Genomic DNA, 27,748 nt, shown 5'->3' with positions numbered 1-27,748 from the left:
GTCTTCCTTGTGAATGCCTCACAAGCCCTTCAAAGCCAAATTCAGAGGAGTTTCAAGAAATTTATAGCAAGTCTTTTAACACAGTGCTAGGAACTTGAGAGATATTAAATTGTTCCTTATTTCAATGGAGTTTTACCAACAAAACTTACCTCCACCTAAACTGTACTCATCAGGAACTCAGATCATTACAGCAAGAATATTCAGTCAATTGCTTTCCAGTTATTTTTATAACCACAGTCATGTATGTATTCATCTGCTTTCTATCTTTCAGGAAATTTCTTCTCCATGCAGGATGGGCAGCTTTAGAATATGTCAAAACTTGCTTACTTACTTACTTGATTACCTATATATAGTCTTTCTGTGGCTTTTGATACTCATCATGGCTGGTACGGTGGTGTTCTCCTTCGATGACAGGCAGCAAGGTGCCAATCTGGATAAAAAATTTTGGCTCCAGATCTCTTTTCATGTTTTCTGACTCCAGTTTCCCAGCTGGCATCAAAAGCAGTAAACAAATCTGGTTAGCTGATAAGCTGGTCAGATTGTCCACTCTCACAACCCAAAGTTGCATCAAAGGAAACTATCCACAGTGGCCTGCCCTAACAATGAAAACTACCCTGGAAATCAGGGAGAGAATGCTTTTCTCAAGGCAGCCTTAAGCTTGCGCACTCAGGGGACATGCCCATGCTGGAAGGAACTGGCCTTATCCTAACAGCAATATTTAGGCTGAGGTGATCAGGTGTTGATTACAGAAGATGTGGATAAGAGAAAGAAATAACTCTGAGGTTATTGCTGGGTATCTGACTAAATACATAGTTGGAGCAAGATCTTCTCCCCTTGTGCCTTTACTGCCTTAGAAAGTTCAAAGCAGACAGATTAGGTGGCTCTGAGACCTGGATTCAGGAGACGAATTTAATTGCGATGCTCTAGATTTGCACACCCAAAGTGGACAGAGATTTACAGTCTCTTCTTCATAGGATAGGCCTGAAATTCACTACCCTCTAGAAGAAGAGGAAGTTAAAACTATAGTTGAATCTCTATGATCGTTCCAAAGAAGAGATGAATAAACCCAGCACTTAGAGAGGGAAAGAGCTGTAGAGTAAGAACTCCATCAGTCTGCTGGAATTTGGCACAGATAAACCACTTGAGGATACTGTTACTGTTGAGTATCTGTATGAGACTTTTGAGGAGGACATCAATTGCTCCTATAATTGAAGAAGGCCCTTAATATTTCAGAGAAGGCATGAAGAAGAGGATACGTGCAGAAGACATACTGTAGAACACACACTCGGAGAACTATCAAAGTAGGCTGGGAAGGGAGCAGGAGAAAAGGAGAGACTAGCCATAGACCTCAAAGGTTGTATGGTGACCCCCAATTTCCTACTTCTCCCTCAAGAGAATGAGTAATTGAGGGAGAAGAAAGAACAGCCAGAAGGTAGAACACTGAAGCAAATTTCTTGCTTCATCGTCTAGCTTATTGGCTTTATCTGGATTTAGCAAGACAGCTTGAAAAACAGTGAGGCTTTCCTGGCTGGCAAACAGCCTCTTGGACAAACTGCTGATTGCTACTTAGTTGGCAGTTCGAGGCACAATGCCCTGCACAACTGGACTAAGGAAACTTCAAAACCTAGGCATAGTTGTCAGTCTTCTCTGTGGAAGATGTATGCCAGAGCTTTTCTTTGGATGAGGCCAAGACAGTGACCTGGCACAAGGTACCTGCTTCATCCCCTCCTGGCATGCAAGAGACAGAAGAAGGTGTAAATATTTGAAAGTGGAAGAGAGGAAAAAGGCACATGGCTTTCAACAGGCTTTTGAATGCCTGGTGAGAGAAAAGTTGAGGCAACCTCACATCTCTGGTAGCGACAAGCTGTAAGCTTTCACGAGCATGGTGAGGTGATGTTAGGAACAAACACACCTCCCAGGTGATGAGTAGCAACTAGTAAGAATTTGCAGCGATATTCTCATATCCAAGAATAGGTGCCTCTATGTCTAAAAGACATCCAATAGATTTTTAAGAATAAAAGTGGAGTGACAAAATAATGTTCCCTCCAGCCAACTTTAAATTATAAAATGTTGTTGAGTCGTTCTCCTTATTTATAGACCACCCACTTCTGCTCTTATTGAGGAAATTCTTCATCAATACAAAGCTCCAGCTAGATCAGCCTACTGGATTTACTCAATAGTTTTGAGAAATGATGTTTGAGCATCTGCATAAATTGGACAGAAGGCCCTTTTCCCTGTTGAAAGACAATAATAGTTATATCTTCAAATACTATTCAGTTTAAATGTTACAATGTTTCACAATCATGTATTTAAACACAGAAATCTGTTTATTTACCCAAACAAAACAGAGGAAATGATTCCAGCCCTCAGGTTTTGAATTCTCATTTAAATATGTGAACATCAGTCCACAACTTAGAGATGGTTGTGTATCTATGTACCTCCAAAATACTCATATTTCATAGGCTTTTTCACATTAATATTCACCAACAGTATCACAAAAGTTCTTTTTCTTTTACATAACTGTAAGCAACAGTAATTCTAGAAACACTAGAGAAAAAAAAAGCATAGCAATGTCCACAGTTACAAGAAAAAGTGCACATTACTTGGTCACAATCACAGTCATTACTTGGAAAACTATATGTAACAAGTAGATATAAAATATCACTGATGCCTTAAACTCATTGTCAAAAACGGAATTACATAAAATTTTGTACATGAAATAAGGCAAATTTAGGAATGCACAAGAAACTTGTTATTCAACAAAAGCTAAACAATAGAACAGATAGTACAGTAAGCATAAACTAAAGTACTTTTTTCTATATACTTAAAAAGAAGCCTGCCTTAGTGCACAAAGAAAACACCATTAATGTGTAATCAATATTATAAAATAAGAAATAGAGGGGTTGGGAAGAGTGGGGAAGGGGAGAGAATAGTTTTATTATAGTTGCAGCTGCATCCATTTACAGTTTTGCACAGGTTTTAGCTAGGCCTGGGAATTATACAAATTATACCAGAAGTGTCAATGACCTTCCTTGGTAAGAATTTTGTTTAAATTAAGGAAAAAAAATAAATACACACAAGAGTGCAAATTTTCAGATTGTCACTTGCAACCTCTTAACATTCATCATCTACATCCAATCACAACTAGAGGGACTTGTATAAGACAGCAGCAGTGATCATGGAGTTAGATGAGTTCACCATAAGAAATCAATTTATCTTTTTTTTTTTGTCAACGATATGTCTTTTTTAAAAAATGCTCAACTCTTTATTAATTGCTAATAAAGCTGCAATATATTACAGAATGGAGTTGAGAATGGTATGAATGCAGGAATGCATGCTTTTTTTGGAAGGTATTCCATAGATGACAATTTACAGTACACAGGGGAGGAATTATCCAGCATCAAGAGTTACTCGTTGTAGAAAGAATATGAAGTTGGGGAGAAGGGCACAGCTGGGGGTTCAAGAGAGGAAAGGGGGACTTAAAATAGCTCCTCAAAACATTTTCAGGACCAGTGAAAAAGTTTACCAAAGTAAAAATGAAAAATCTTGAATGAAAACAAAAATCATTTGTCTTGTTTTTTTATAAAAATTACATTTTTTTAAAATACAAGATCCTTTTAATTGCAATTGTGCCCTGTAGCAACAGGACATTTGGCAATGTTTTGCCATATACTGCAGCTTTAAGTCCAATGAGTCAGTATCACATTCCACTAATATTGCACTTGGATCTTGAACCACTTTTTTGAAAAACCATCACAGCATCTTCTGTTTCCTCCACTTGTTAGAATGAGTTAATTCTAGCCACTTTTTCGATATTTATGCTGACACACTAAAACAAAAGCAATAGGCTGGACACAGTAAAGTACCTCGGAAATACCAGAGGTTGAAGTTCACTTGAAGCACCTTAACACATCACTTTATGGATCAAGAACAGTGTGGCAATATGGTAATTAACTCTCCTAAAAGACTGTGCAGTAACTGAAGTGTGTGCTCTGGGAAATCAAAATGTCATTAGTGGAAATTCTGAGATAAGACCAGGCCGGTGTGAAGGTCACATGACTCAGTTCTGCTGCAAAATAAGGTTTTCCAGTTCATCTGCAGAACGCAATAAAAATGCGGCTGATTCTCGATACCCTGCCACAAGCTGCCTCACTGCGTTTATTTCAGTTGGACTCAGCTGGGGTCTAGAGCTTGAACTACTGGAGGATCCAGAGCTGGTTGCTAATTGCCTCTTCATACTGAGATCTGTTGGACCTGCAGATAGCAAAGGAAAAGAAAAGAAGCTTCAGATCTGCTGTCAGAGGCATTTCACAGATTTGTAGCTACAGATGCAGAGTAGTAAAATCTGCTCTCAGCTGAGTGTCAGTGAGAAGTAGGAGAAATAAGCAATAACTGTTCTGTTACCAGTTGCCTTGACAAGAACCACAGAGATTTATATTTATGTATCACAGACCCCACTTTTGGAACATGAGGAGTAAGTCTTGCTGCAGCAGAAAACTACCCTCCGGGAGGGTATCCTAACAGAGTAAGCTACTTGCACCCCAGCACTGTCCTGGGATCTGATGCTGGTGAGCAAGCAGAAGGTTCGTCTCCTGTGCCTCCCCCAGCTCCAACTGCCATTGTAGACTTCATAGCAATTTGTACACTTGCAATTTTTATCACAGAAGATCAAACTTATGTTTTCTAGATAGCTATTTTATGCTTCAATCAGCATGCGACCAGATCGTGAATCCCTCGCAGACGTAGATAAATGGTCATTCACATGACTAGCCTGACGCCACTTACATAAATAGCTGCTCAAGAATGAGATTAGGCTGGTGACAATCTGGCTGCTACAGTGAGGAGTACACTATCATCTGTGAGGGCTGCATACAGCTGGCAATATATTGCAAGGATCTTGTAAGGCCGGAACACTGACAAGAGAGTCTGTAGCAATCACTGTGTTGCATTGGCAGCTTACAGCAATATACTTAGCACTTTTCCTCACAGAATATTCTCAAAACCATGTATGCTGCATGCAGAAGACAAGCAGTCCTGAGAGCAGTCTGCAGGTTACTGTGATCTGTAAAAAATCTGCCATCGTGAACTTCAGCTTTGTGTGGAATTTCCTTGGCTGCTTGATCAGTTATTAACCAGCTAAGATGCATGGTGCTTTTATGAAATGTTTGCATTTTCCACTTTAAACATTTTTTCTTCTTAGAGCATAAACTTGGACAGGTAGAATTGGACTGAGGACTTTTTAAAGCATACATAGAAGGATGCAGATGGCAAGTATACCTATCAAGCAGTATATTATGCGCAAGTCTGGAAAATACTGCGCATTCATTTTGACAGCGTAGCAAACCTATACTTTTGGCAGGCAGAAGATCAGACTAGCCTGATCTTAGTACTCTCCTGGAAATTTGGGTCTAGCTATCCAGAGCAACGCATCTTGTTTTCCTATGAGAAAAATTACACTGTTCAATTTGATTAGGACAACATATGTCAATGCCAAGGCTTCCCAGAAAAGACTGGAATAATTTAAAAATTTAGCACATTCAACTCTAGAAATGCAGAAGACACCAATTCATATTCTGGAAATTTTCCTAAATAATGCCACTAAATCACAAGATTCAAAACCAGACTCACAGTCTTAAGCACTAATGGAAAGAAAAGTCTGATTTCTAGAAGCTTAAGATCTAGTCATAAACCTTACTTTCTTTTATGTTCATGCAGAGGTACAGCCGAGACCACAAAGAATGCAGAGATTCTTGTCCCTAGACTCACTGAAGTTAATGAAAAATCTTCCCTTGAGTGAATGAAAGCAGAGCTGGGACTATGAAAAGAAACTACTCAAACAGAAAGGGTCCTATTAGATCTGGCTTCCTACTATACAACTAGCATGAGCAGCACTTATCCTTACAACTGTATTATCCAGTTTTACACTGGCATAAATGAACTGACTTTTAAATGACTTCCAGTGTACAAAGGATAAATAAAAGGACAATTAGCTCAGTGAATTTGTTTCGATGTGACCGCACACTGCAGGAAAACCATCACAGTGTGAAGAGGCTCAGAGGATATTTCTAAGTAAAATCCTAACCCAGCACAGAAAAGAATGGTATACAAATCACAAAGGCAGTTGGACTGAATGGTTGTAAGAAGCCATTAAAGACTTCTATATTTATTGAGGAGGTAGTGAAAAAGCTACCACTGACATATTGAGGGCATTGTGCTCCATATGAACCTACTTTAACTTTTATGTTCTTTCCTTGACTCTCATTCATGTAACAGCCAAAAACACACACATACAATAACTGGCAGAACAGAGTTTCTTCAGCAGAGCGTATCTTTTTATGAGATGTACCTGAAGGGCTTTTCTCATTGGTAATCAGATTTTAAGTAAAGAGATAGGATATTGGTTTATTTCACTTATAGGTAGAAAATTCATGGAAATGTTCTCGGTTACATCTCTCAGGTTTTCCTTACAAAGCTGGTAACTCAAAACACTGCTCTGAAAGGAAAACTAGGAGAAGACCAGATGTACAGCATGCACAAAACAGTTGAAGTACTCACAAGCCTACAGGGTCCCAAACTGAAGCTCTGGCCCTATATTCCTAGATGTCTGGATTAACCATTATGAGGAAAATTTTTTTAACTCTTCATAATGTTTATCTTTGCATCCCTGAAGGTACTAGAAATACCTGGACAGCAGTGTGTATACACAAGAGACAGTCAAGACCCAAAACCATTGGTCTGGGAGATTTCTGTTGTATCAGAGCTCTTGTATACAAAGGAAATATGATATCTCAGATTTTAATTTACCTCAGCTACTTCAAACTACTTGCTGGTTTGTTTGGGGTTTTTTTTATTTCTATATACTAGGAAAATAGGATTATACTTCATTCCCCAACTCCTGCTTTGCACTTAACATGTCTCAGTGCTGTCCTCCTTCCCCTCAAAGAAAAGCCCCCTGAGGAAAAAAGCAAATAAATTCACCCAGAGAGAAAAGTCTCCATGGCTATGGTTTTGGGACACTGACTACACCCATGATTTTTCAGGAAGGGAAGCTACATGTGCTGGCAGAGAGCTGAACAGAAAGAGACCAAGCCATGCTTGATGTAGGGATAAGGATTTTAGTTCTTTTAATTGCGTTACATGACCCCTTCATCTCACCTTTAAATCTTGCCTATGAGAGCCTAAGCTTTATATCTGGGTGAATATCTCACTCAGAGATTAGTCCCAGGATGTATTATATTGGTCTCAGCTTTTAACAGCTATGAGAGACACTCACCGGCAGTAATAGAGATTCTCAAAGATTGTCCAGGCTGCTAAATACTAAGATGCTATAACTTATTTGTAGCTTCATCAGTCACTTAGAAAATAAGAAATAAGTGCACTTTATTTTTAATAGTGTAGATTTTTTTATATGTAATTTTATGAAAATCAACCACTGAAACACAGAAACCTAAACCTTATTCACATCTACCACATCTCCTTAACCATACTAATAAATCACAGCTATTCTAGAAGGCTTAAAATAGCTAGTTAAGGTAGACACTTCATGTACATCTATCTCTAGAGGCCGTCACTCCAGATGACTAAATCTGGAAAAAGCTGAAGAGCTTCACTTCTTCTTTTAATTCACTTCATTTCTTTTAATAACTATCTTTACTATTTCCTCAATGTACTTAACATTATTTATTAAGCTGCCAGTCCTCACAGGAACAAGGAAGTGTGTACTTATACAGAGGGTAATATGAATATTTTTGTAGTGAATTTTGCAGTGTCAGATTCCTCCAAGGTGTTATTGCACATTTTAGCATACTGCTTCCTATTCTGGAGCACTTCACAGCAATTAAAAATCTTGATTGCCAACATTATCAGGTTCCACAATGTCTGTATGTGCAAGCAAAGATTAATCATATATCACAGAGATTAAGACAGGAAACTTCATTTTCTTTCTTTGTTACTCTTCATGCATACTATTATAATGCAAAGTTGTCAGCTCCCATGTTTTCATAACAACACAACATTCTCCCAAGCAGTGGGCTAAACAAATTGCTGAGATAGATCCTTTCTTTTATACTCTTTCAGAAGACTAAAGTATTGTTGCTCTGCCTCTTGTTCAGGCCACCCTATTGACACTTTAACATGGGAATATTTTTTATTTACTACCTCTGTTGAGTTACAAGGACCTAATTTCCCCTGTGAGGTGAAATTGTTCTTGTTGGAGCCACATCAAGATGAATATAAAACTAAAAACCCACTTCGTGTGCTAGACAAACATTTATCAAATTAGCTGCTAAGAATGTCTGCCATTAAATACACTGTGGAACAAATGGCTTTTCTGTAAATTGCAAGACTTTAATGGAACTAGTTATTGCCTCATGCACTACTCATTACCAACGTGATTTATATCAAATTCCAAAATATGGGTCAGATGTAGATGTGCTGATACTGATTGCTTAGACACTATCAACTGTCTCAGCAAAATTCCCTTAAGAATTGTATGTTGTCACTGAGTAGCTACCAATCTCATAATTAACAACTACTGAAAGAATAATAAATGCATCAGTGACTCTCAAAATGCTTATCACTATTGTAGATAATAATGTAGAATAAAAAAATAATTTAAAAAAGCTTTATGTGCTTAAGCATCTGTGCTTCTACATTTTCATTAATAGTTAAGCAACCTTTTTCATCAATGAAGATGCAAAAAGCAGTGACACTTATTTATAGAAAAAATACATTTGCCCATGCTTTGAAATCTTTTGTATGTATCTTTTCTATGGCGCCTATTCTCCTCTCCCCATTTTTCCCCATGAGTGGTTTTAGAAGGGAGTATATACTACATTACCATATACTCCAAGAAAACTAAATTAAAAAAAACTATCAAAGTATGCTATCTTTTTCTCAATATCAGATGTATTTATTATAGCACAAATGTTTCATTGTGATATTATGCATCTGTCAATGCTTCTTTTCCTCCTGCCTTCAAACAGAGCAGATGTTCCTAAAAGTATTGTTTCAAGTGCCGGGAGAGATCAAGAAAAGAGGGATTAATGAATTGGACCTTTTAAGCTTCTTTCTCCCTTCTATGCATTTCCCTCTGGAAAACACACCTTCAGCTAGTTTTGCCTGAGGAAAGAGATATGAAAACACAGAAATGCCTACAGCGACTGAACATCATTCATTTTCAATGATCTGCAAAAATACTGGTCTATGATTAAATGATTATGTGAGATCCTTTCTATCCACCACAGGGGTTTAAGTATGTGCCATATACCTGTGTCACCTTAACAATTGTCTCCTCAGCTTTGCGCAGAGGCAGAAAAGTAGGATACTGCCCAATGTATCCACAGACATTCCATTTCCACTCCTATATATAGTGGAAACAGACTAATACTTGCATGTGCCATGTATCTAATAATTTGAAGAGGATGAGGAAGGAGAAAGAGGAATCCGGGAAAGATTTTAATTCAGTATTCATCCAGCATTTCCCAGCAAGAAATTCTCACCTTTGCCAAAACATAGGTCAAACCATTTAACTTCTTCCAACCCCATGTTTTGTCTTTTTTTAAAATGAGATTAAACACATTGTCCCAGGTTCCTAACTCTATTACTCTTGTTCTGTGTTTCTTCATGCTCTCGGTTCCAGCTGTGCCAGAGACAAGCTGCGTTGCCCTGATGTCATCTGAGAACACAGAAGACTGTGCAAGAGTAGAGGTATAAAGAAGAGGTGGAGAGAGCAACCACAGCAAAAATCTCATTCAACCTGGCTAGCCAACCTGTGGGTTTAGCAGGGAGGGGTGGGAGTCCAGCAGCTACTGGCTGGACCACTGGGCCACTGGTCATGGTCCACAGGCCTGCCAGTGAGAGAGGAGGCTGAGGATTTGGCTCAGGGTTTGCTTGTGGTGTGAACATACTTGGATTCACCAGAAGACTCACCTGAGCTGGAAGGGGACTGGACGTTTGTGGTGCCAGGGATGCAGTGCTGAGTTGCGGCCGTGGTGGAGGTAGGCTGCAGATCTGTATAGAGAAATGGAGACACAACAGCTGCTTTGTCTTACCATGACACAAGAGCATGTCCTGCCAGGCCAGTCTGACATTGAGTCTGAAACACCCTCCTTTTACACACACAAAGGGAAATGACTGATATTTCTGCCTAGAAAACCAGATAATTATGCAAAAGAAACAGCCCCAAATCACCTTCAAGAAACCCAGCAATGGCAGCAGAAACACTTTCCACACCTCTTAAAGAAAATGTACTTCAGGAATTGAAGTGGCTGTGAAAAACATTACTCCAAGAAGCCCAACATGACTTTGGAGAGTACTGACAGCTGACAGTCATCAGGAGAGGGCAGACAGAGACCCCCTGAGCAGAAACACATGGGGAGAAAAGCCAACCCCCCCCCCCCCCCCCCCTCCATCAGGAGAGGCTGAGGCAGCATGTAGGGACTTTAGCAGCTCCTGGCAGCAGCAAGAGATTTTGCTCCCAAACAGTATCTCCTGTCCTCACCCTCCTGCCCTCAAGCTGGGCATTCTTCCAAGCTCAGTCCAGGTGTGATGGAGGGGGGCCAGCCTTTGTGGCTGGTTAGGATCTGGCGAGCAAATTTTGTTTACATCCGCTGAACTATTCCACCTTGGAGGTTCTCCATTCAGTTCTGTATCAGGAACTGCATTAGCCTTAAAGAGAGCTGTGGAAATCCACCCTTCTCAAAGAGCAGCTCTTCTTTAACATCTACAGGCTGACGGATTCTGTCAACCCACAGACTGCTTGCTGAAGGTTTCCAGCTGAGCTGGATTGGCCTAAAAAGTTTAAAGGAGGGGAAAAGACACCTTGGTGCTATAAGCCCAAAGCTTTTCCTTCTGTGTTTTTTCCCAGCCCATAATAAAGGTGGGGTCACTGTACAAGCTGTTGCATTCTGTTTGCTCATATTGAGCAGTTGCATGAAAGCTTGCCCCATACAGTTGTGTAAGTAGCTAATTATGGCTCTGTAATTAGCCATGTGGAAGGACAGACCTCCCCATGCGGAGGGAAGCACTGCAACAGCAGGCACAGAAAGGTCCCTGAGCCAGAGCCACCAAACAGTTGGGCGAACAGATAGCTAAGTCTGTAAGATCAGGGTAGCGATGAACTTTATAGAGAGGAAATAACCAAATTAAATGAGTCACAGAATACAAAATACATGCATCAGTTGGACTACTAGATGAAGAGCTAATTGGACACACTTATTACAGTACTGTCAGGGAGGGTCCAGAAATAGGTATTCAAGCAGTGAGTTTTAGATAGCTATTGCAACTTTTTTTCTGTTTTAGCAGATACACAAAACCAGACCATATTTGTTTATACACACTTTCTGACTGTGGTGTGTATTTATTTTTACACTAGAAGAACATCTGTAAATGTGACAAGAACATTTGATAGGTTACTATATTGGAAAGGGAATGCGTTCTTAAGTTACTTCTTAGGTATTGAAAACAATTTGCAATCAAATATCCTGTTCTCCAGAGAAGTAAATCATTAACTATCGTAATGGCCTTGCATATTTGGAAGAAGAGTCCTTGAAACAGTGTAATGAGGAGACTGTGAGGTCTGTCAGGTGGGCAATGGTTATCCCTCTCAATTGCAACTCCATCCACTCCTCTTAGCTAGAAATTGACATATTAGAGAGGATTGACAGGTCCCAAAGAACTGGCCTCCAAGTCTTCCCATTTCTCCTGTAGGGAAACCAGCTACCAGAGCCAGAGCAATTTACCCTCAATAGCTAAGAGATAATTAGGTTGGTTACTGATTGGTTTTGTGCCAATGAAACTAAGACATTGATGGAGTTGCCTTTCCACAACTTTCCTAATGATCTTTCTGAAATGGCAAGTGGGTCACAAATCAGCAACCTCATTAAACTGTTACCATCAACAACTGATTTGAAGTCCTGGCACACAGACTTTGGGTTCGTGGCACTTAAGTACTTTGGATCCTGTAGGATCCCTGTAGAGAAGACAGACACCTTTGCATAACCTTCCAACTATGCACAGCCATATAGAACTTACTTGTCATCCAGAGTAAGAGGACATACAGACAAAATTTTCCAGTACAAGTAGGGAAAGGCAAGGAAAAAGAAAAGTTTGAGCATATCTGTATGCAAACCTATCTTGAGCTTTAATTGTGAAAAAATACTGGAGTTGTCTATGTTAAAAGTACAAAGAAAAAGTTGCAACACTAATTTGTAGTGTTTAATTTGTACATCATTTTTTAAAACTGTATGCTGAAGATTGCCTAAATCCCACAATTCACTGAAAAATGAGAGTTATGAAAATGTATCCTATTACAAGATGTTTGAAGGGAAAAACAAGTATACAGACACAGTTCCATTTCCTCACAGTTTAAGATTATATAAACCAGGACAATATTGATGGCTTTTGCTGACAAGTAACACATCTGGAGTTTAATCCTACTCTTAGTTGGGTAAAGGGCAAATGCCAACTGTTTTCAGTGAGAACTGGCTCGGATCCTCTCTGGTCACAATGTAAAAGACAATTTTAAAGTTCTTTTGCGTTTTTGCAAAACAATAGATTTCCATAGCCTGTCTTACTCTTAGAAAAATATTTGATCAGAGACCATATTCGGTACCTCAGATGTGCTTTTCAAGCGTATGGAAACACTTGTAATCATAATTCAGTCTCTTTAAGTCAAAGACTTTTGACAACTAAAACATTATTTTTTTAAAAGTTGTTGCAAACTTGAAGCAAATCATTCACAGATCTTTGAGAATTTTGGGGGCAGGGGGTGAGGAAGCAGACATGACTGAAGGTCCCCAGGACACTGCATACCAATATCTCCTTGCAGGAGGCAGCTCTGACAGCGTTTTGAAAATTGCTGAGCATGCTGAATATAGAGGCTGTAGCTGAACAATTACCATCTTGCCTGTCAGCCCATCTACCTGGAAAGGCACTCTTGTCAGTCAGAGAGGGATCAGCCAGTGCAAAAATCCAGGGATTTCTCCATCCTCTGAGATATTTTTTTAAATACAGTTCTTGGAAGCAAAAGACCACCAGGTTTCCAGAGTAATCACTTTTCTCTGACAGAGAGACAACACCCTTCTTATCAGAAGGGTATTGCTTTCAATTTGTATGAAATCAATATGAAGGACTATTTCAAACAAATACTACAAATTGCTTAAATTTGTTTGTTACAAAAGTATGTCAATGTAAGAAGAAAGGAATGTTGTCTAAATAAATGACACCAGTGTTTTTTTCAGGGGGCATGCAACCTCATGGTGACACATATTTTACCTGCATCATCTTTAGTTTAGAGTATAAATGGATATGCTGATTTCTCATTTAACACTTGGTATGCCAGATCCTTATCTGCAGTAAACTAAAGTAGCTGGTGAGACCACACGAGAAATCTACATCAATTCGTTTATGTTACACAATATAGAGTTCAGCGTTTTCAAACTTGAGCCAAAAAGAAACTACTGGCCTCATTTTGTGATCAGCATAGGCAAGGACAATAATGACAGTGTAAGTTCTCATAAAGTCACACAGATCAACTGAAGGTCTAACCTGGCATTTTTTTTACTCAGCCATGTTGGAGACTTATGGTTCAGTCTTGCCCTATTGTGCAATATTCCCCTGAAACTGCAAGGAGATTAGCATGCAGTGAGCAAGTATTTTGCTCAGCAGTAGCTGTTCGCGGGATTCTGTTCCTGCTCATTATGTTATAATAGCCTATGGATATTGAACCCCTTGGACTAGCTTTTTGTACAGCAGGGGGAAACATACACATGAGCACATATACACACAGGCACATTTTGTAAAGAAACTCACCACTGCTAGAAGCATCACTGAGATTTAGCAGCCCTCCTCCGAGTCCTCTGTAACTATGGTAACTGTAGGTCCCGTTGCCGTTGATGTACAACACCTCCTGTGTGCTGGAAACAGCTGATGTTGAGTAAGTGACCTGGGCTGGCTCCTGTTTGTACTGCTTGTCAGCTGGAGCAGCCTCGTCCTACAAAAAAACAAGGAAAGGTTTTGAATTATTGTTACATTTTTACCTTGCATGAGAGAGTCTTTTCCATTGTTAAGACTCTACATCTATTGCTTTCAGAAAAGTATAATACATGGTAAACAAGCACAGATATGTTTCTGATTGATCAAATATCAGCTGAAAAGAAACGATGGAAATAAGCAGGAATAGAGGTTTCCTAAAAACCTGATAATATTCATTTATTTGTGCTCCACAAGCCAACCATACTGTTTCTCAATGGAGAAGATGTACCCTCTCACTGAAGAGCTCACAGCCTTCTGCAAAAGCCAACTCTGTCCAGAAACAGTGGGAAAGGATAGGAAAAAGTCATTCCTTCCTGAGTACCAGAGTGACTCTTCCAAGTCAGAGAATCATATATTTCTCAATAAGATAAACTAATACAGAATGCACCAACTACTTATTTTGATGTATCGGTCTCAGAAATGACAGAAGGAACAGAGGAATGGAATAAAAGAGCACTTCGTATGTTTGGGGAAGGCTGAGTGAGTGTCCTTCTACACAAAGGCCAAAAGGTAGGGATGCTTCTACCTGTTATCTGTGTATGAGCCGTGGATGTTTGCACACCGTGAGTTTTCCTCAATGCTCCCTTAGAGCATTTGCCTCTTAGATGATAACATAATATTTAACAGAATAGCACAACAACCCTTAAATTTTCCCCTAAAGGAGATGATGTTTCAGGTGAGAGTGTATTTTTCCCCATCTGCACTTACTGTAGCTACTGCTTAGAGCGCCTTACCTCCACTCATTATCACAGAATGCCCCTGTGGCAACTTTAGTAATGACACGTGAAAAAAAAAAAAAAAAAAAAGAAAAGCATTAAGAGAAGATTTAATGCATTTTAGTGGTTGGAAACAAGGAAAACCATCAGTGTGTGACTGCTCATCCCACTACAGGGACCTGAGTGCCAGATTTTCTATTTAGTCTGCAAATGTATTTGAACATTTTCTTTGTTTCTTTAAGTTTTAGATTTTTTTTTATGAGTCTGATTTTACACTTTCATCTGATGAAAATATATTTCAGTGATTTAAATAAAATGGCTCTATGGAAGATCTGTATTTAAAAGATCTTTCCAGAGTAGTTAACTGAAGAAAAAAAAAAGATCTGCTAGAATTATCTTCCCTTTGTGTAAGATTTTGTCCATTTTATGCCTCTGTCTTCTGCACAACCCTTTTATGGTTGCTAAATATACCAAATATATTAAGAATGCTATAAAATATCTGAAACCTTTTCTACAGTTTTTACTTAGAGAGATCAGATAGTTCAAACAGTGTCCAGTCTTCGTGCTGAAGCAAAAAGGGTTGTGAAGGAACTTTCCTATATGCATTATAAGTTGTTGGTTCCACTCTCGAATAAGACACTACCAAGTTTTCCAAGTTGAAGACACCCCTGTCTTGCAGATATTTATTGGTGAAAGAGACTTAGGCACAATTGACAGCAGAAAGTATGTATATTATTAAGAGAAATTTTAATATTTAATAAAGAACACTGAACCATCAGACAATTAATTCCATAAACAATAAGAATGGGGCCTCTTGGGTACTAACACAGGCTAAGGCAAAGCTTTGCATTTTTAAGAGAGTTGGCCAAAGTGGTCTCCTCAGCATTTTCTTAAGTAATAATAATCTTAAACAAATGGCCAGAATTGCAACATATTTTTGCCAGAAATTCAACTTTAATATAATTTACCTTTTATCTCCAAAGGTCATTGCTGCCTCTTATGAGAGAAAATGTATTATTTTCTCTGAGAATATTCATAAGCTATGCAGCAAAGCTCTATCTTGGCAACATAGCTTAACTCATGGTCCAAAACTTTAGCACTCTCAAGACTCAGATGTTCTGTATCCTTATGTCTAAAACTAGATGATACTTCCTGCCATAGGCTCACTCAGGGCCTCATTTTATTTTTCAGATCAATCAGGGATCTTCTTCAAATTTATCAAGACCTAAACTGTGTTCAAGGGGCGCAGTGCAAACAGGAATAACTCCTACAGCTGAGCAGAGTATCTCAGGGCCTGTCTCCTTATCCTCACAGGAGGACATCCTCACCCACGAATCTGCTGTCCCCGAACTTCTGTGCCCTCCAAAGCCCCTCTAGTCAGTGCACCGAAGCCCTAAATGTGAGTTCCTTGCAGAGTGGATGCACTGAGCTTCCAACAAACCAAAGAATGCAAAGCCTGGCTGGAGGACACAGCAAGGGCGCTTGGTGCACCTTGGTGCACACCAGCCCACGTGCCAGAGCACATGGCCAAGAAGTGGGAGACAAGAGTTCTGGCTCCTTGTTGCAGTACATGGTGAAGAGGCGGAAAAATTGGGATGCAAGGTCTCTGCTGGCTGTGGTGAGGAGGGGACCTGAACTCAGAGCTGCCATCTCCTAGCAACCAGGCTCAAAGCAAAACTGAGGTGGGAGTCATTGCTGAAGCTGTGCCACTGTGTAGAAAGAAGTGCACAATTCATAGGGACACAGAGATAGCAAACAAAATGGGAACATGACTCAGTCCCCTTTCAGAAGTGCTGCCCTGGGAGGCTTCCAGCCCTGCTCCCTTCCAGCTACTCCCTAACACAAATTTCACAAGCTGCTCTAAAGCCAGGAATCCAAGGTTGGAGCTGTGGGGCTGAAGGGGGATCTTTGTAGAGAAGTAATTGCAGCCCTGTGCGACACCACAGTGTGCCATAGGCTGGGGCTTGAGGTGGAGTCCAGGCATGGTGGTGGGGAAGGCATTTCTCAGGGAGGTGAAAGGGATCAAAGACGATGCTGAGCCCCGGACTCCTGGTTCTACGTATGAACTCTAATCTGTCCACCTCTATAAAAAAGGCATCTTCTAAATATTACATATATTTTTAAAGAGTATACCAATACCAAATTATTCATCACTGTCCCTAAGTGATGAATAAGTTGCCATACATTTCAGACATTAAATCTGATCCTTAACTGTTTACTTCAGTACTACAGGATAACCAAATGCAGAAGCAGGGTAGAATTTTTGGCAATTTTTCTGGGTAGGCTTAGGTGTCAGCCCTACTGGTAAGATTATGAACCATTAGCCCAGTCTTAGGCATTTAGGTGTTGCCTTTCATGTATTCCTCTGGGACTTAAGCATTTTTTGGAAATGTTTTGTACTTCAAAAGACAAAACTGTGTCATTTTTCCTTGCAGTCATACCAAGGATAAAGAAGCCAGGTCCTTTTCTCTCGGGGAGAGAGAATTTGAATATCGTGTTCACTTTTGTATACCTGAGATTTATTCTTCACAGAATCATTCTCTTCTTTCTTCTCATCTGAATTGCCTTTGATTTTAAACTAATGTAGAAATTAAATATAGTGGTGTTCCACTGAGATTGATTCCACTGAGAACTGAGATTTTTGAAATATTCTCTGTTAGTCATTCAGCACCTCTTGTTTCTCCTTATATAATGTTTACACTGGAAAGGCTTATTTATTTAAAATTTTATTTTAAAAATACTTTCATTTAATAATAACCATTAACTAACCATTTAGTAACGTTTGACCTAACTACATGGAACATACACTGTTGTAATCCATAACAAATTTATTAAGCCTTCGTAGTATTAACTAACAATTTTTAAACTATTTATAATTTACCTTTAATAAAAAGTATGAATTGAACAAGTTCATTTTATCTGAACAAGTTGCAGATAAAACATTTGTTCATCTAGAATTTGACACATACTATCATAATTTTGTATATGGCAATGGAAATAAGTCATCCTAACAATATCTCTCTTCTGAATTTATTTTGGAGGAGAAGCAATTTAAATCTTGAGCATATCATCTGGAAAATTATGGAAATCGCATAAATGGAAAAATACCTTTTAGGTACAAAACATGCTAAAATAAAAATTTATCTGTTGTCTTGAAAAGAAGCATGAAGTTCTTACTGTGATCCTCAACTTGATATATACCAGAGATGCTTATGTCTCAGTTTTATGTCAAGGTCTGTACTAGGAGAACACAATTTTTTTCCGAAAAAAAGCAGACAGAAACAATTTATTAGCTTTTATTTTGAGTCATGGAAGCAATTTAGTAGCCACCTAAGGACAGTACATACTAAGAAAATATTCCATGAGCTGCATACTGAAGAAACCCTGCTCTGCTCTGACAGATATTCTGAGCAGCAAATGAATAGTTCACAGAGGAAACACCATCCACAACAACACAGATGCTAGTGCAGATTGTCAGGACTGTGGTACAGAGAGCAAGGCTTGCTGGCAGTTCCCAGCCTCCTGTTCTCCTGCCAGCAGAGGCACAGCACACACATCTCTTTTCAAAAAGTCTGTCCTCCGTGGAAGCACCTTTAGCAATGTCACTGATCCTTTCTGTTCCTCATCTCCTTCACCATCACTAAAATAATAACAAAAAGCAATAGTTTGTTAAAATAAAAAGCCCTGGAAAATCTGTGCTTCACTGAGTTTTGATCCCATATACACACAAGTGTCAGAAATTGTGTGCTCGCATTTAGAGAGAGAAGTGCTACTGCCTTGGCTTCCCTGTTAGCAACAGGCATTGCTAACATGAAAATGTAAATCCTAGAAGAGAGTGCGTATGCAGATCTACTCACATGGACAACACTAGCTGACCACAGAGCTAATAAAACTTCTGCAAAGAGAATATAAATGGTAATGTTCCCAAAATGGCAAAGATGGCAACATGCAGTTAGCTACTGCTTTCATGAAATGCATGGTCCACCAGAGTGACAAATTAACAACTCTGAGAATGGAGGCTTTTAACTGCCTCCATGTCAATGTGATTTTTTCCCATCAATTAGAAAAGAGACAAAAAGGCAAACACATTTTTGCCTCATATTTCTTGATACTTTCTTTTTTAATATGTTAAACTGAAAAATGTGGATTGTTCATTGTTCTTGTCAATAAACTTCTCTTAGAATACCACTTTGAGGTTAGGAAAACTCAAATGCAGATAAGACTTCAAGCAAATAGGCAAGCCAGGGACCTAATATTTGCATATGGTCTTCCATCTTTTCATAGGAAAAAAATTCATTCACATGAAAAAAAGAAAACAGGCTTTAATTTTTTTTAGGCCTCAATGGCTTGTAATATGGCTTTAGAAGAAAGGAGATAATGTTTTGTATATTTTTCCCATTTGAAACCCACTAATTTAATTCTATGATTTTTGAATCAAAAGTAAAATAAATTGAAAAACATGATAAAACCACATAGCACTTTTCAAAGCACACCCAATTAATCCCTACAATACTCTTGTTAGATAGGATTTTATCACTGCTATTCAGATAGTGAGATTCTGGCAACAAAGGCAACCTTAAGCCAGTGTTACCTAATATGTAAACATAACTGACTTCTCTTTGTGTAACTTAATTTTTAAAATAACGGGAAGAAACTCAGAATTTTTATCATAAGGCACCCTGCTGAATCCACAAAGGGGTGTGGGGTTGTCTGCTCATCTCAGCTCTTGCATGAGAAGGTACTACCAGGGTAAGCAGCCATTATCATCTGCATGGAACAAGGTATTTAAAGGAGGATGAGACACAGTATACCTGGCTCCCATTGCAGGGCCCAGAATGTGGCCCCTTAGACACCTGGAAACCTCTGCTGTTTCCTTGATCTGATCGCATATACCTTGTTCTCTGTCTCTTCAAACTTATTTCATACTGTCTCTTCAAAATCCATGACTTCTCACACCATCTTCCTTGCTTCTCCAGTTTCATCTTCTACCCTCCTTCTCAGTTTCAGTCTTTTTGCCTAGCAAATCCTAATCTCTCCTTTCCAAACAAGTCTCTTGATTCCAGGTACCTGAGCAACTCCAGCAAGTCAAGGCTGTTTGTTTCTAGTTTGTATTTAATCAGTGTCACATCCACTGATGGTCCCATTTGAGATTTTCTCTCCCTTCTCAGGCTCCTGTCAGCGTATACCTGACAAAAGCCCCGAAATCCTGTCCTATAGGGAGCAAAACCAGGTTCCACAGTTTGCCAGGGTAGCTTTTGTTTTCAACTCACATTATTTTTCATTAGTAATATCTGATCCTCTTTCACAGCTAGTTCTTTAATTCACCCAACCATCAGTTTCCATCACATTATCAGTCTCAGCTACTCCCTTCCTGATTCAACCCCATCTCATAATGTCATTTTCCCTTTTATCTCTGCTCCTGCCAACACTTACAAGGTTCCAGCCTCAACACTTTTCTCCTCCTTTCTGCACTGAGATCAGATTCCTAGTCACACCCACTGAAATTCAAATAATCTGGGAATTTAGCAACTAAAATAGTTTGATTGTGTGTATCCAGTGTCACATCCCTGGCATACATGACACCACTATATTGCCAGGAGCAAGCACAGAGCCTGTTTGGTTTGGGGTTTTTTCCTTAAGAAATGGTAAATACATTTAAGGATCTTACTACCCTTACAGGACAAAATTTCCTCATTCTTGAAAATGGCTGCAATTCTCTCTGACAGAGTTCAACAGGTGGAAGACATACATAAGTGCAAACAGTTGAAGGTCATGAAGTTATCACCAAATTGCATACCTAGTATTATAATGGGAAGTGTCAGGTAATCTTAATAAGTGATGATACTACCAACTGCTTGGATGACACACATTGTTCTGACAGAACACTGGAACTTTTATCAGCTTTAATTACATTAAAGTAATTATCTAGTGTTTGACCCAGCTTTTAATTTTATGACCAATATCCTGGAAGCCTAGACAGTTAAACATTATTTTGGCACATCACAGTAGGCTAAGTTTTTCTTTAACACTGCAGTAAGGCTGTTGACTCACTATGCTTATCAATGGTGGAAATGAGATTTCAGCAAATTATGGACATGAGTTTTCACTTTAGTTTTGGTTTTCATTGCACATTCTTTCTCCCCTCTGCAGTTGCTAAGGTTTGTGTTGGGATTAGGACTCACTAAACAAAGCCTGTTTAAGACTAGTGAGGCTTGAACAAAAAGAAAATAGACCTACATAATTCACTGAGTTTGAAATCCAAACAAAGCTTCACAGTAGTCCTTTGCACTAGATGACCTTCATATTTAAAGTACTGAATATTTATAGTCATTTAAAAGACAACATCTTTTAATATTGTAGGAGATGGTCTTACAGCTGTGAGCTCAACATGGAGGCAGTGTAAGGCTAGAGCAGGAGAAGAACTTCTGTGCCCAAAAGCTGATCTAAGATACTACCTTCCCCCGAAACCCTAATTTCTCTTACAATGCAATAAAAAAAGACAGATTTTCAGTTAACTCAGCAGTTAACTTAAACAATGAGAAAAGCCAAGCATTTGCTACAGCCTCTGATGAATTTGCACATCTAAAAGATAACCTGTGTGACCTGTTTGCCATGCAGCACCATGCTTTCATACCTCAAAACTACTTTGAATGAAGTTCTACGAAATTTCCAGGACCTATATTAAGGGATTCTTAACAAAAAAATGAACATCTAACTGAGATTTCAACTCACCATACCAGACCCATACCTGAAACCTGAAAAATGAAAATGAATTGCTAGAATCTTTGTAGTCTGTTCAGGAAAATACTTAAAACATAACACAGATAAATTTTATCTGAGGGGAAGAGTTATTTTCTGATAACTTTTCAAGACTCATTTATATATATATATGTGCGTGTGTGTGTGTATACATCGCACAATATCTCTTCAAAATGATGCATCCCTTGACAGTCCCACAACCTGTTGTCCAAAATCATCAGTACAGTTAGATGTAAACAATACTTGCAACTCTGGAGAGATTCCTTTCCTTTTAAGTTTAGTTGTCCTTCAATAAACAGCATTGCTGTAACAGTATGATCCAAAGGAAGAGTAAGCTACAAGTAGGCTATACACTAGTGCAGGGGATACTCCTTTTTGGGCTCTGAAAGAGGACATAGTGAAGACTTGAATCACAAATAGAGATACTTTGACTCAGGACATCTTTTTGAGCCTTTTTTCAGACGTTTGGTTTTCAGCACTGTTTTTGGAACAGGCAACAGCCCCACTTGATTACTTGGTTAACCTTTGTTTTCATGTTTCTTTTGTTCTCTTGCAACTTCAAAATGTTAGAGAGTACAAGAGTGACAAGAGAGTATGTTTGGTTTGGTGTGATACTCATAGCACCATCTTGATCAACACAGCATCAGTATGGGCATACACAAACATTCAGATGTTAGAGAGTCAAGGCTAGTTCTTACATCTATACTTCCCTTTTCCACATTTTGAATAATGTCCAGAGGATCAGGCACTAGATTTACGGATGAGGTCTATGCACAACCAGCAGAAAGACCCCTGAGATTTTATGCAGAAGTACTTAGTGTAAATTTGAGCAAGCTGACTAAAATAAAACATGAAGTAAAGTCCAAATAATGTCACAGAACTCATGCCAGGTATTCTTTAGACAAGGAAGTGTTTTGATAATTCAAGAGTGGACTTAGCAATGAAATCAAGAGGGACATAATTGCTGTTCTCGGGTATCCACACTACTTCTCTTCTAAGGAGCAGCTGGGGGTCTGCATAGTTGTTTTCCACCCTCTTGTTATCAGATCTAGACTATGTTCTTCTCTACCACTCCCCCTGCATTACTTTCTTCACTTTTACATACTTAAATCAAGTATGTAAAAAAAATTAGAAAACCCGTTCTTGTGTGACATACTACTCAGACTGTTGCTCAGCTGGGCATTCCAGCTAAGCTGAACGTTCATGCTTTAGCTGTGAGCCTAACATCTCATCATTACATGGAGAGCATATCAGTCTCAGCATAGAATTTTCTGGCATAGATGTGAGATTATATGCAAAAGCAACTGTATCTCGCAGGTTTACTGCCAGAAGTCTAGGTATTAATGATGATTTTGCTTTGAAATCCAGTATAAAATGTTTTTTTCATATTTTAGATAAAAAATGATAAATAGAATTTTTGGATGGTGAGGAAATATTGGTACAGTCTAATTGAGCTAAATCAGTGTAATACATAGTCCAGTTATGCATATAAACTGCCTGTAATGCCAGTGGTAACATGGAAATGTCCATGAAGTGTCCATCAAAACGTACGTTGCCAACAGTTTGAGGATCTCCAAACTGTCCTCCTGACACAGGGTACAGAGCCAAGAAAAGAAAGCACCATGCTTCAATTTCAGATTAGAAGGGCACTAGGTTCCTTTTCCTTGCAGATTATTAACACTGAAATGAACTGTCAGCATCAGTGTTGTCACCAGGCATCAAAAATGACATGAGCCAGTGTTCAACAAGATATGAAAGCATGAGACTGACATGGAAAAAGAAAGTCAAAACAAAAAGGTGTTATTGTGTAGATGAGAGATAAATGAACCTAAGTCTTTGGCGTTTCTGATAGAATGACACACTATTTAAAGACTGGAATATAATAATACTCTTAAAAAGAGGTTGGTGTTTTCACATTGCATGTTTGAGTCCTGTTTTTTCACCACTGCCACTTCACCTGCAGTACAGAAGAGGTACTTGTAAGGCTGTTGCAAGGAGAATCACTTTTTTGGACCAATACCAAAGCAGAGGGATCATTGTTTATAGCCTGTCAGCTTTAGCCGATTCATTATCCATTGTGATAGCAGAAGAGCAATATGAGCTTTAAGAGGTCACCAAAGCTGCTAGATGAGCACGGACATAAGGATGAATTACTCCTACACTGTGAGGCACAGTCACTGAGGAAAAAGAAACTGTGTTCTACTAAAGACCATGTCTCACTCTCCAAATGGAAAAGGATAGAATTTATCTTTTCCTGTGGTGCTTGAGATAAACTTACTGTTCTTTAGTGAAGTTCTAGATAGTTGATTTTGGTGGGTTGGTGGTTGGTTTTTTTTGGTTTTATTTTACATCAGGAACAAACAAATGTTAAAAAGCATAACTCAATGTAGAAATCTCATTTGAGATGAACTAATGACAAAATGTGTCCTTGCAAGCTAACTTATTCTATAACCCCTGCTGTTCTTGTCTTAGTTTGCAGTTATCACCATAAACTATTTCATAAATTATATTTGACATGGCCATGCTCTTTATTTTTCTAGAGAATTTTAATACATGTAAAAATTTTTTTAGCTAATGGTTTCACCACTATTAATTGAAATTTGTCTCAATAGACAAGACAGGTGCATAGAGCAAGACTGCATAGTGCACTGCAGTGTATGCACAGCCATGACTTCCTCAGCAGAATTTTAAATCACATATTCAACAGTGGCCAGCACCAGATTACAAGAAGCTACAGGCATGTAAGAGGCAGAACTGGACCTGACTGAATACAGGAATTGTGCCAATGCCTTTGAATTTTGGAAAAACCCCTATGGGCTGACAGTATATTTCACAAAATACATGTGACACTTCCTAGAGAGAAAGTGGCACAAATTCAGACAAAGGGACAAAGGTGTCATACAAAGAGAAGAAGAGTCTCCAGCACCACCACCTCCTGCCTTGCAGTGGAACACCAGAGGAGAGATGGCAGGTGGAACTTTTGTTCCTGCCTGTTGTACCAGCAGAAAAGATTTGTTAGGGCCCAGGCCTCATTTACAGAATTTCTTCCAGTCAGGATAGGCAGAAAACAAAAAGGCAGACTTTTACTGTGACCTAAAGAACAGCCAGCATGGGCCTTTCCTTGGTCCATATGATAAGTTATTGATTGAGCCTTTGTTTCAGTAGTCAACCTTGAGAATCTTCACCTCCTCTATTTGCACCTCCCCACCCACTCTCAGTCCATATCTTCCTTTAAAGGAAAGTCAGTTTCCCTTGGAAGAGTGCATCACCAGCTCCTTCAGCCTGCCACAGAGGATGGCACCAGAGAGAATAGGAGAGGATCCTTTCCTTCCCTGTGTCACCTCCACAGATCTCTCAGCCTAAGATCACTCAGGACACAGGACAACGGGCCCAGGTTTGCTAAAGCTGTTCCTTCCTAAGAGGCTTCATTTGGTACGTGCCTGATCCCAAAAGTGAAGCACTGCATAATGAACTCCAGGATCTAGAATGCCCCTGCTGGAATTAGATTAGCTAAAAATCTGAAGAAAATAAAGGTAAAACCTGAGTGAAAATGAAGTATAGGTTATCTCATGTTTATTCTTCTGTTGCCGCATGTACCCTCTCATCCTTTCAAAGCCAATTTCTTTGTTGAGGCCAGCACTTTGCAGAGGAACATGGCTACTGATCATTTTTGCTGCCTCTTTATTGACAGGCAGTACAAATGGAGTCCAAATATCTGACCTTTCTTCTAAACAGAACCAACATACACTGCAAGAAAACAATGTCATCTTTTCCCATCCCAAGAGCAGTTTTGCCTGCAGGTAATGGAGTTGAATGAATCAGTGTATTACTGAAACTGATGCACGATGACAAAAGCGTAGCAGTACTTACTGCTGAACCAGAAATATGCAAAGTGAAAGAAATTCCTCCTTCATGGTGTATTCCTCTCATTCAGAACAAGCCTTGCTATGCCTCAGGCAACTCCACTTTTATGATCACAATCAAGCATTTTTCTCTGCATTTTTCATATTTATGTGTACTGTCCTCAAGAAATTATCTCAGTGAGGCACTCCTGTAGGAGTTTCTTTCCCCCCTTGCCAATATGTCATTTTTCAGTGACTATGATAGGCAACGCTTTCAGCTGGGATAGATCAGCTTTACTCCAGCAGGAGGACTGTGGCACCAGAGCACCAACAGAGAAAAATCTTTATAAACTCATGAATCAAATGTTTAGGAAGCACACAGGGAAAAGTGTGTGGGAGTACTTGAGCAATGCTCGTGCCAGCTTTGCAGATTTATTACTACAATATCATCATGGTCAACGTAATTAAACCTCCCACTATAGGTCTCTTCATCTACTGCACTACAGCTGGTATTACTCCCACCACTGACAGCCTATTTTCTTGACACAAAACAGCTTTCCATACACCTGCCAGATCTGGGATATGGAGATACAACTACTGAAAAAGACTGTATTGGAAAACTATGGGGTATGATTTGGATTTTGGGTGATTCTTCCTATTTCTCTTCTGCTCCACACTTTCTTTTAATATTACACATATTAAAGTGTGTGGCAGGGAGAATGCACCAAAGCACTTTATGTTAGATTCTAAATTAAATTCTTCTTCATTTAGAAACAGAAGATGATGGCCTGGACATGAAGTATCTGAGGTCAGTGCTAAATTGACTTCCTCAGTTTCAGCTAATTAAAAATGTCTGTGTGTTCTGCTTTGAAAAGGAAAAAAATAAGCAAGCTGGAGATTTCATCATTTTGCCATATTTACAGTGTGCTGTCTCTTCCACAGATAAATTCTAGTGAAAGATATAGGTAGCTGTCTTCTAGAAAAGACAGTTTTCTTGTCTGTTTGAGAATGAGCAATTACTTTTTTTGCATTTACTTAATGATTGGTTCTTGTTTTCAACAGTTCAGATATTTTAAAGATATTTTCTCCTGTGTTTGATACATTTGAATGCTAATTATTTTATTTCAAATGTTCATTAAAACTTGAACTGCACGTTTGTGTAAACCAAAGTTCTTTCTATGAATTCAATGCAGGATGTCTGTTTTTTAACATCACCTCAGGCACAACTTGACTTTCATAGTTTAAAAAAACCTTTTAAAAATAATAGGTATTTAAAAAACCTGACCTGCCCACCCTGTCTCAAATTATTTAGTGGAAAGAAAATATTTTGCTTCTGAAGAAGACCTACTCTAAATTTTTTACAGAATTTGGCGCACATCCTTTAACTTCAGTGCTGTGAGGATTCTGTATATTAAAAGATTCAGGAGATAAGAAGTGATGTTTTTGAGGATGGCCTTTTGATTCCACAATCGTTAGACCAGAGTAGCATATACCAGTGGAAGAAACAAAGAAATGAACTTTGACTGGCCTTTGGAGGATGCACTTTCTGATTTGGTTTATCAATGGAGACAATAAAACAGAAGCTTAATATGAAATACCATGAGTAATAAGTATGAAATATGTGCACTGCAGTGCAAATGTGCTCCCCAAATATTCTCATTTCAGGGGAGAATTCTTTTGGCACAATGCCTAGGCTGTTGGCCACAGCCTGTTTGGCTGCCTTGTCCTGTGCCTAGCCTCTTTAGCAGCTGGTGCTGCTCCCAGGCAATGCATTCAGCTCTTGCTCCCACTGCTTATCATAGTGGGGGTTTTTTCTTTGAAAAATATGTTTCTAAATTTAGTTTAGGACATTCAGCCAGTTGTTGAATCACAAACATGTCCCTGCTACCAAACATAAGCAATCTGTGGATATGCTTCTGCATGTATTTTCTGTGTGGAAAACTGCACTTTCTAATTGAGGAATACTTCTGAATCCATTGTGCAACTGATGTTTGGAATTTAGGAATAATTTATGACTTTTTAAAGCCTTCTAAATGTACCATTTCAATAACCAAAACCAGAATATGCCTCTTGAAAAATAAGAGTTTGCTCATGCACACTGGGTTTGCATTGATTTCATTAAAGCCCAAACTCTCCATGCTAACTGGGATTTACTCACCAGAAACATTATTCCCTGGCTGTGCTGTAGGCAGGAGGGCGTGTGCAATGAAGTTATTGGCTAAACACCAGAAAGGCATACTTGTATCTGTGCTAGAAACATCTTAGGGGCAAGAAAATGCTTCCCATTTAATATCTTCTTGCCATATGAAAGGGAGGGATAAGTAAAATGCTCTCTATTCCTGGCTTTCAAGATGGGAGCAGGAAGAACAGAAGCCTGGACTCTAAAATCTCCATCTT

General features: G+C 39.0%; 1 protein-coding gene across 6 annotated transcripts in view; it reads right to left on the bottom strand.

Moving 5' to 3' along the window:
- Positions 1–2,306: 2,306 nt before the first annotated feature.
- Positions 2,307–27,748, bottom strand: part of NOL4 (nucleolar protein 4) — a 190,158-nt gene continuing 164,716 nt past the window's right edge. For 5 of the 6 annotated variants that reach the window (XM_064654042.1, XM_064654057.1, XM_064654048.1 and 2 more), the window contains 3 exons: positions 13,813–13,993; positions 9,931–10,011; positions 2,307–4,254 (listed from right to left, as the gene is read on the bottom strand). In XM_064654042.1, coding sequence (XP_064510112.1) covers positions 4,061–4,254; positions 9,931–10,011; positions 13,813–13,993 — 456 coding nt within the window. In that variant the 3' untranslated portion in view covers positions 2,307–4,060. Of the gene's footprint in view, positions 4,255–9,930; positions 10,012–13,812; positions 13,994–18,030; positions 18,391–27,748 lie in introns of those variants that run through there. The other variant, XM_064654072.1, reaches the window with a different exon arrangement.

Source organism: Pseudopipra pipra, chromosome 1 (assembly GCF_036250125.1).
Source record: "Pseudopipra pipra isolate bDixPip1 chromosome 1, bDixPip1.hap1, whole genome shotgun sequence".
In the NCBI taxonomy this organism is placed as follows: Eukaryota; Metazoa; Chordata; class Aves; order Passeriformes; family Pipridae; genus Pseudopipra; species Pseudopipra pipra.
The sequence above is the reverse complement of the archived record's forward strand: the minus strand, read 5'-3'. Positions and strand labels throughout refer to the sequence as shown.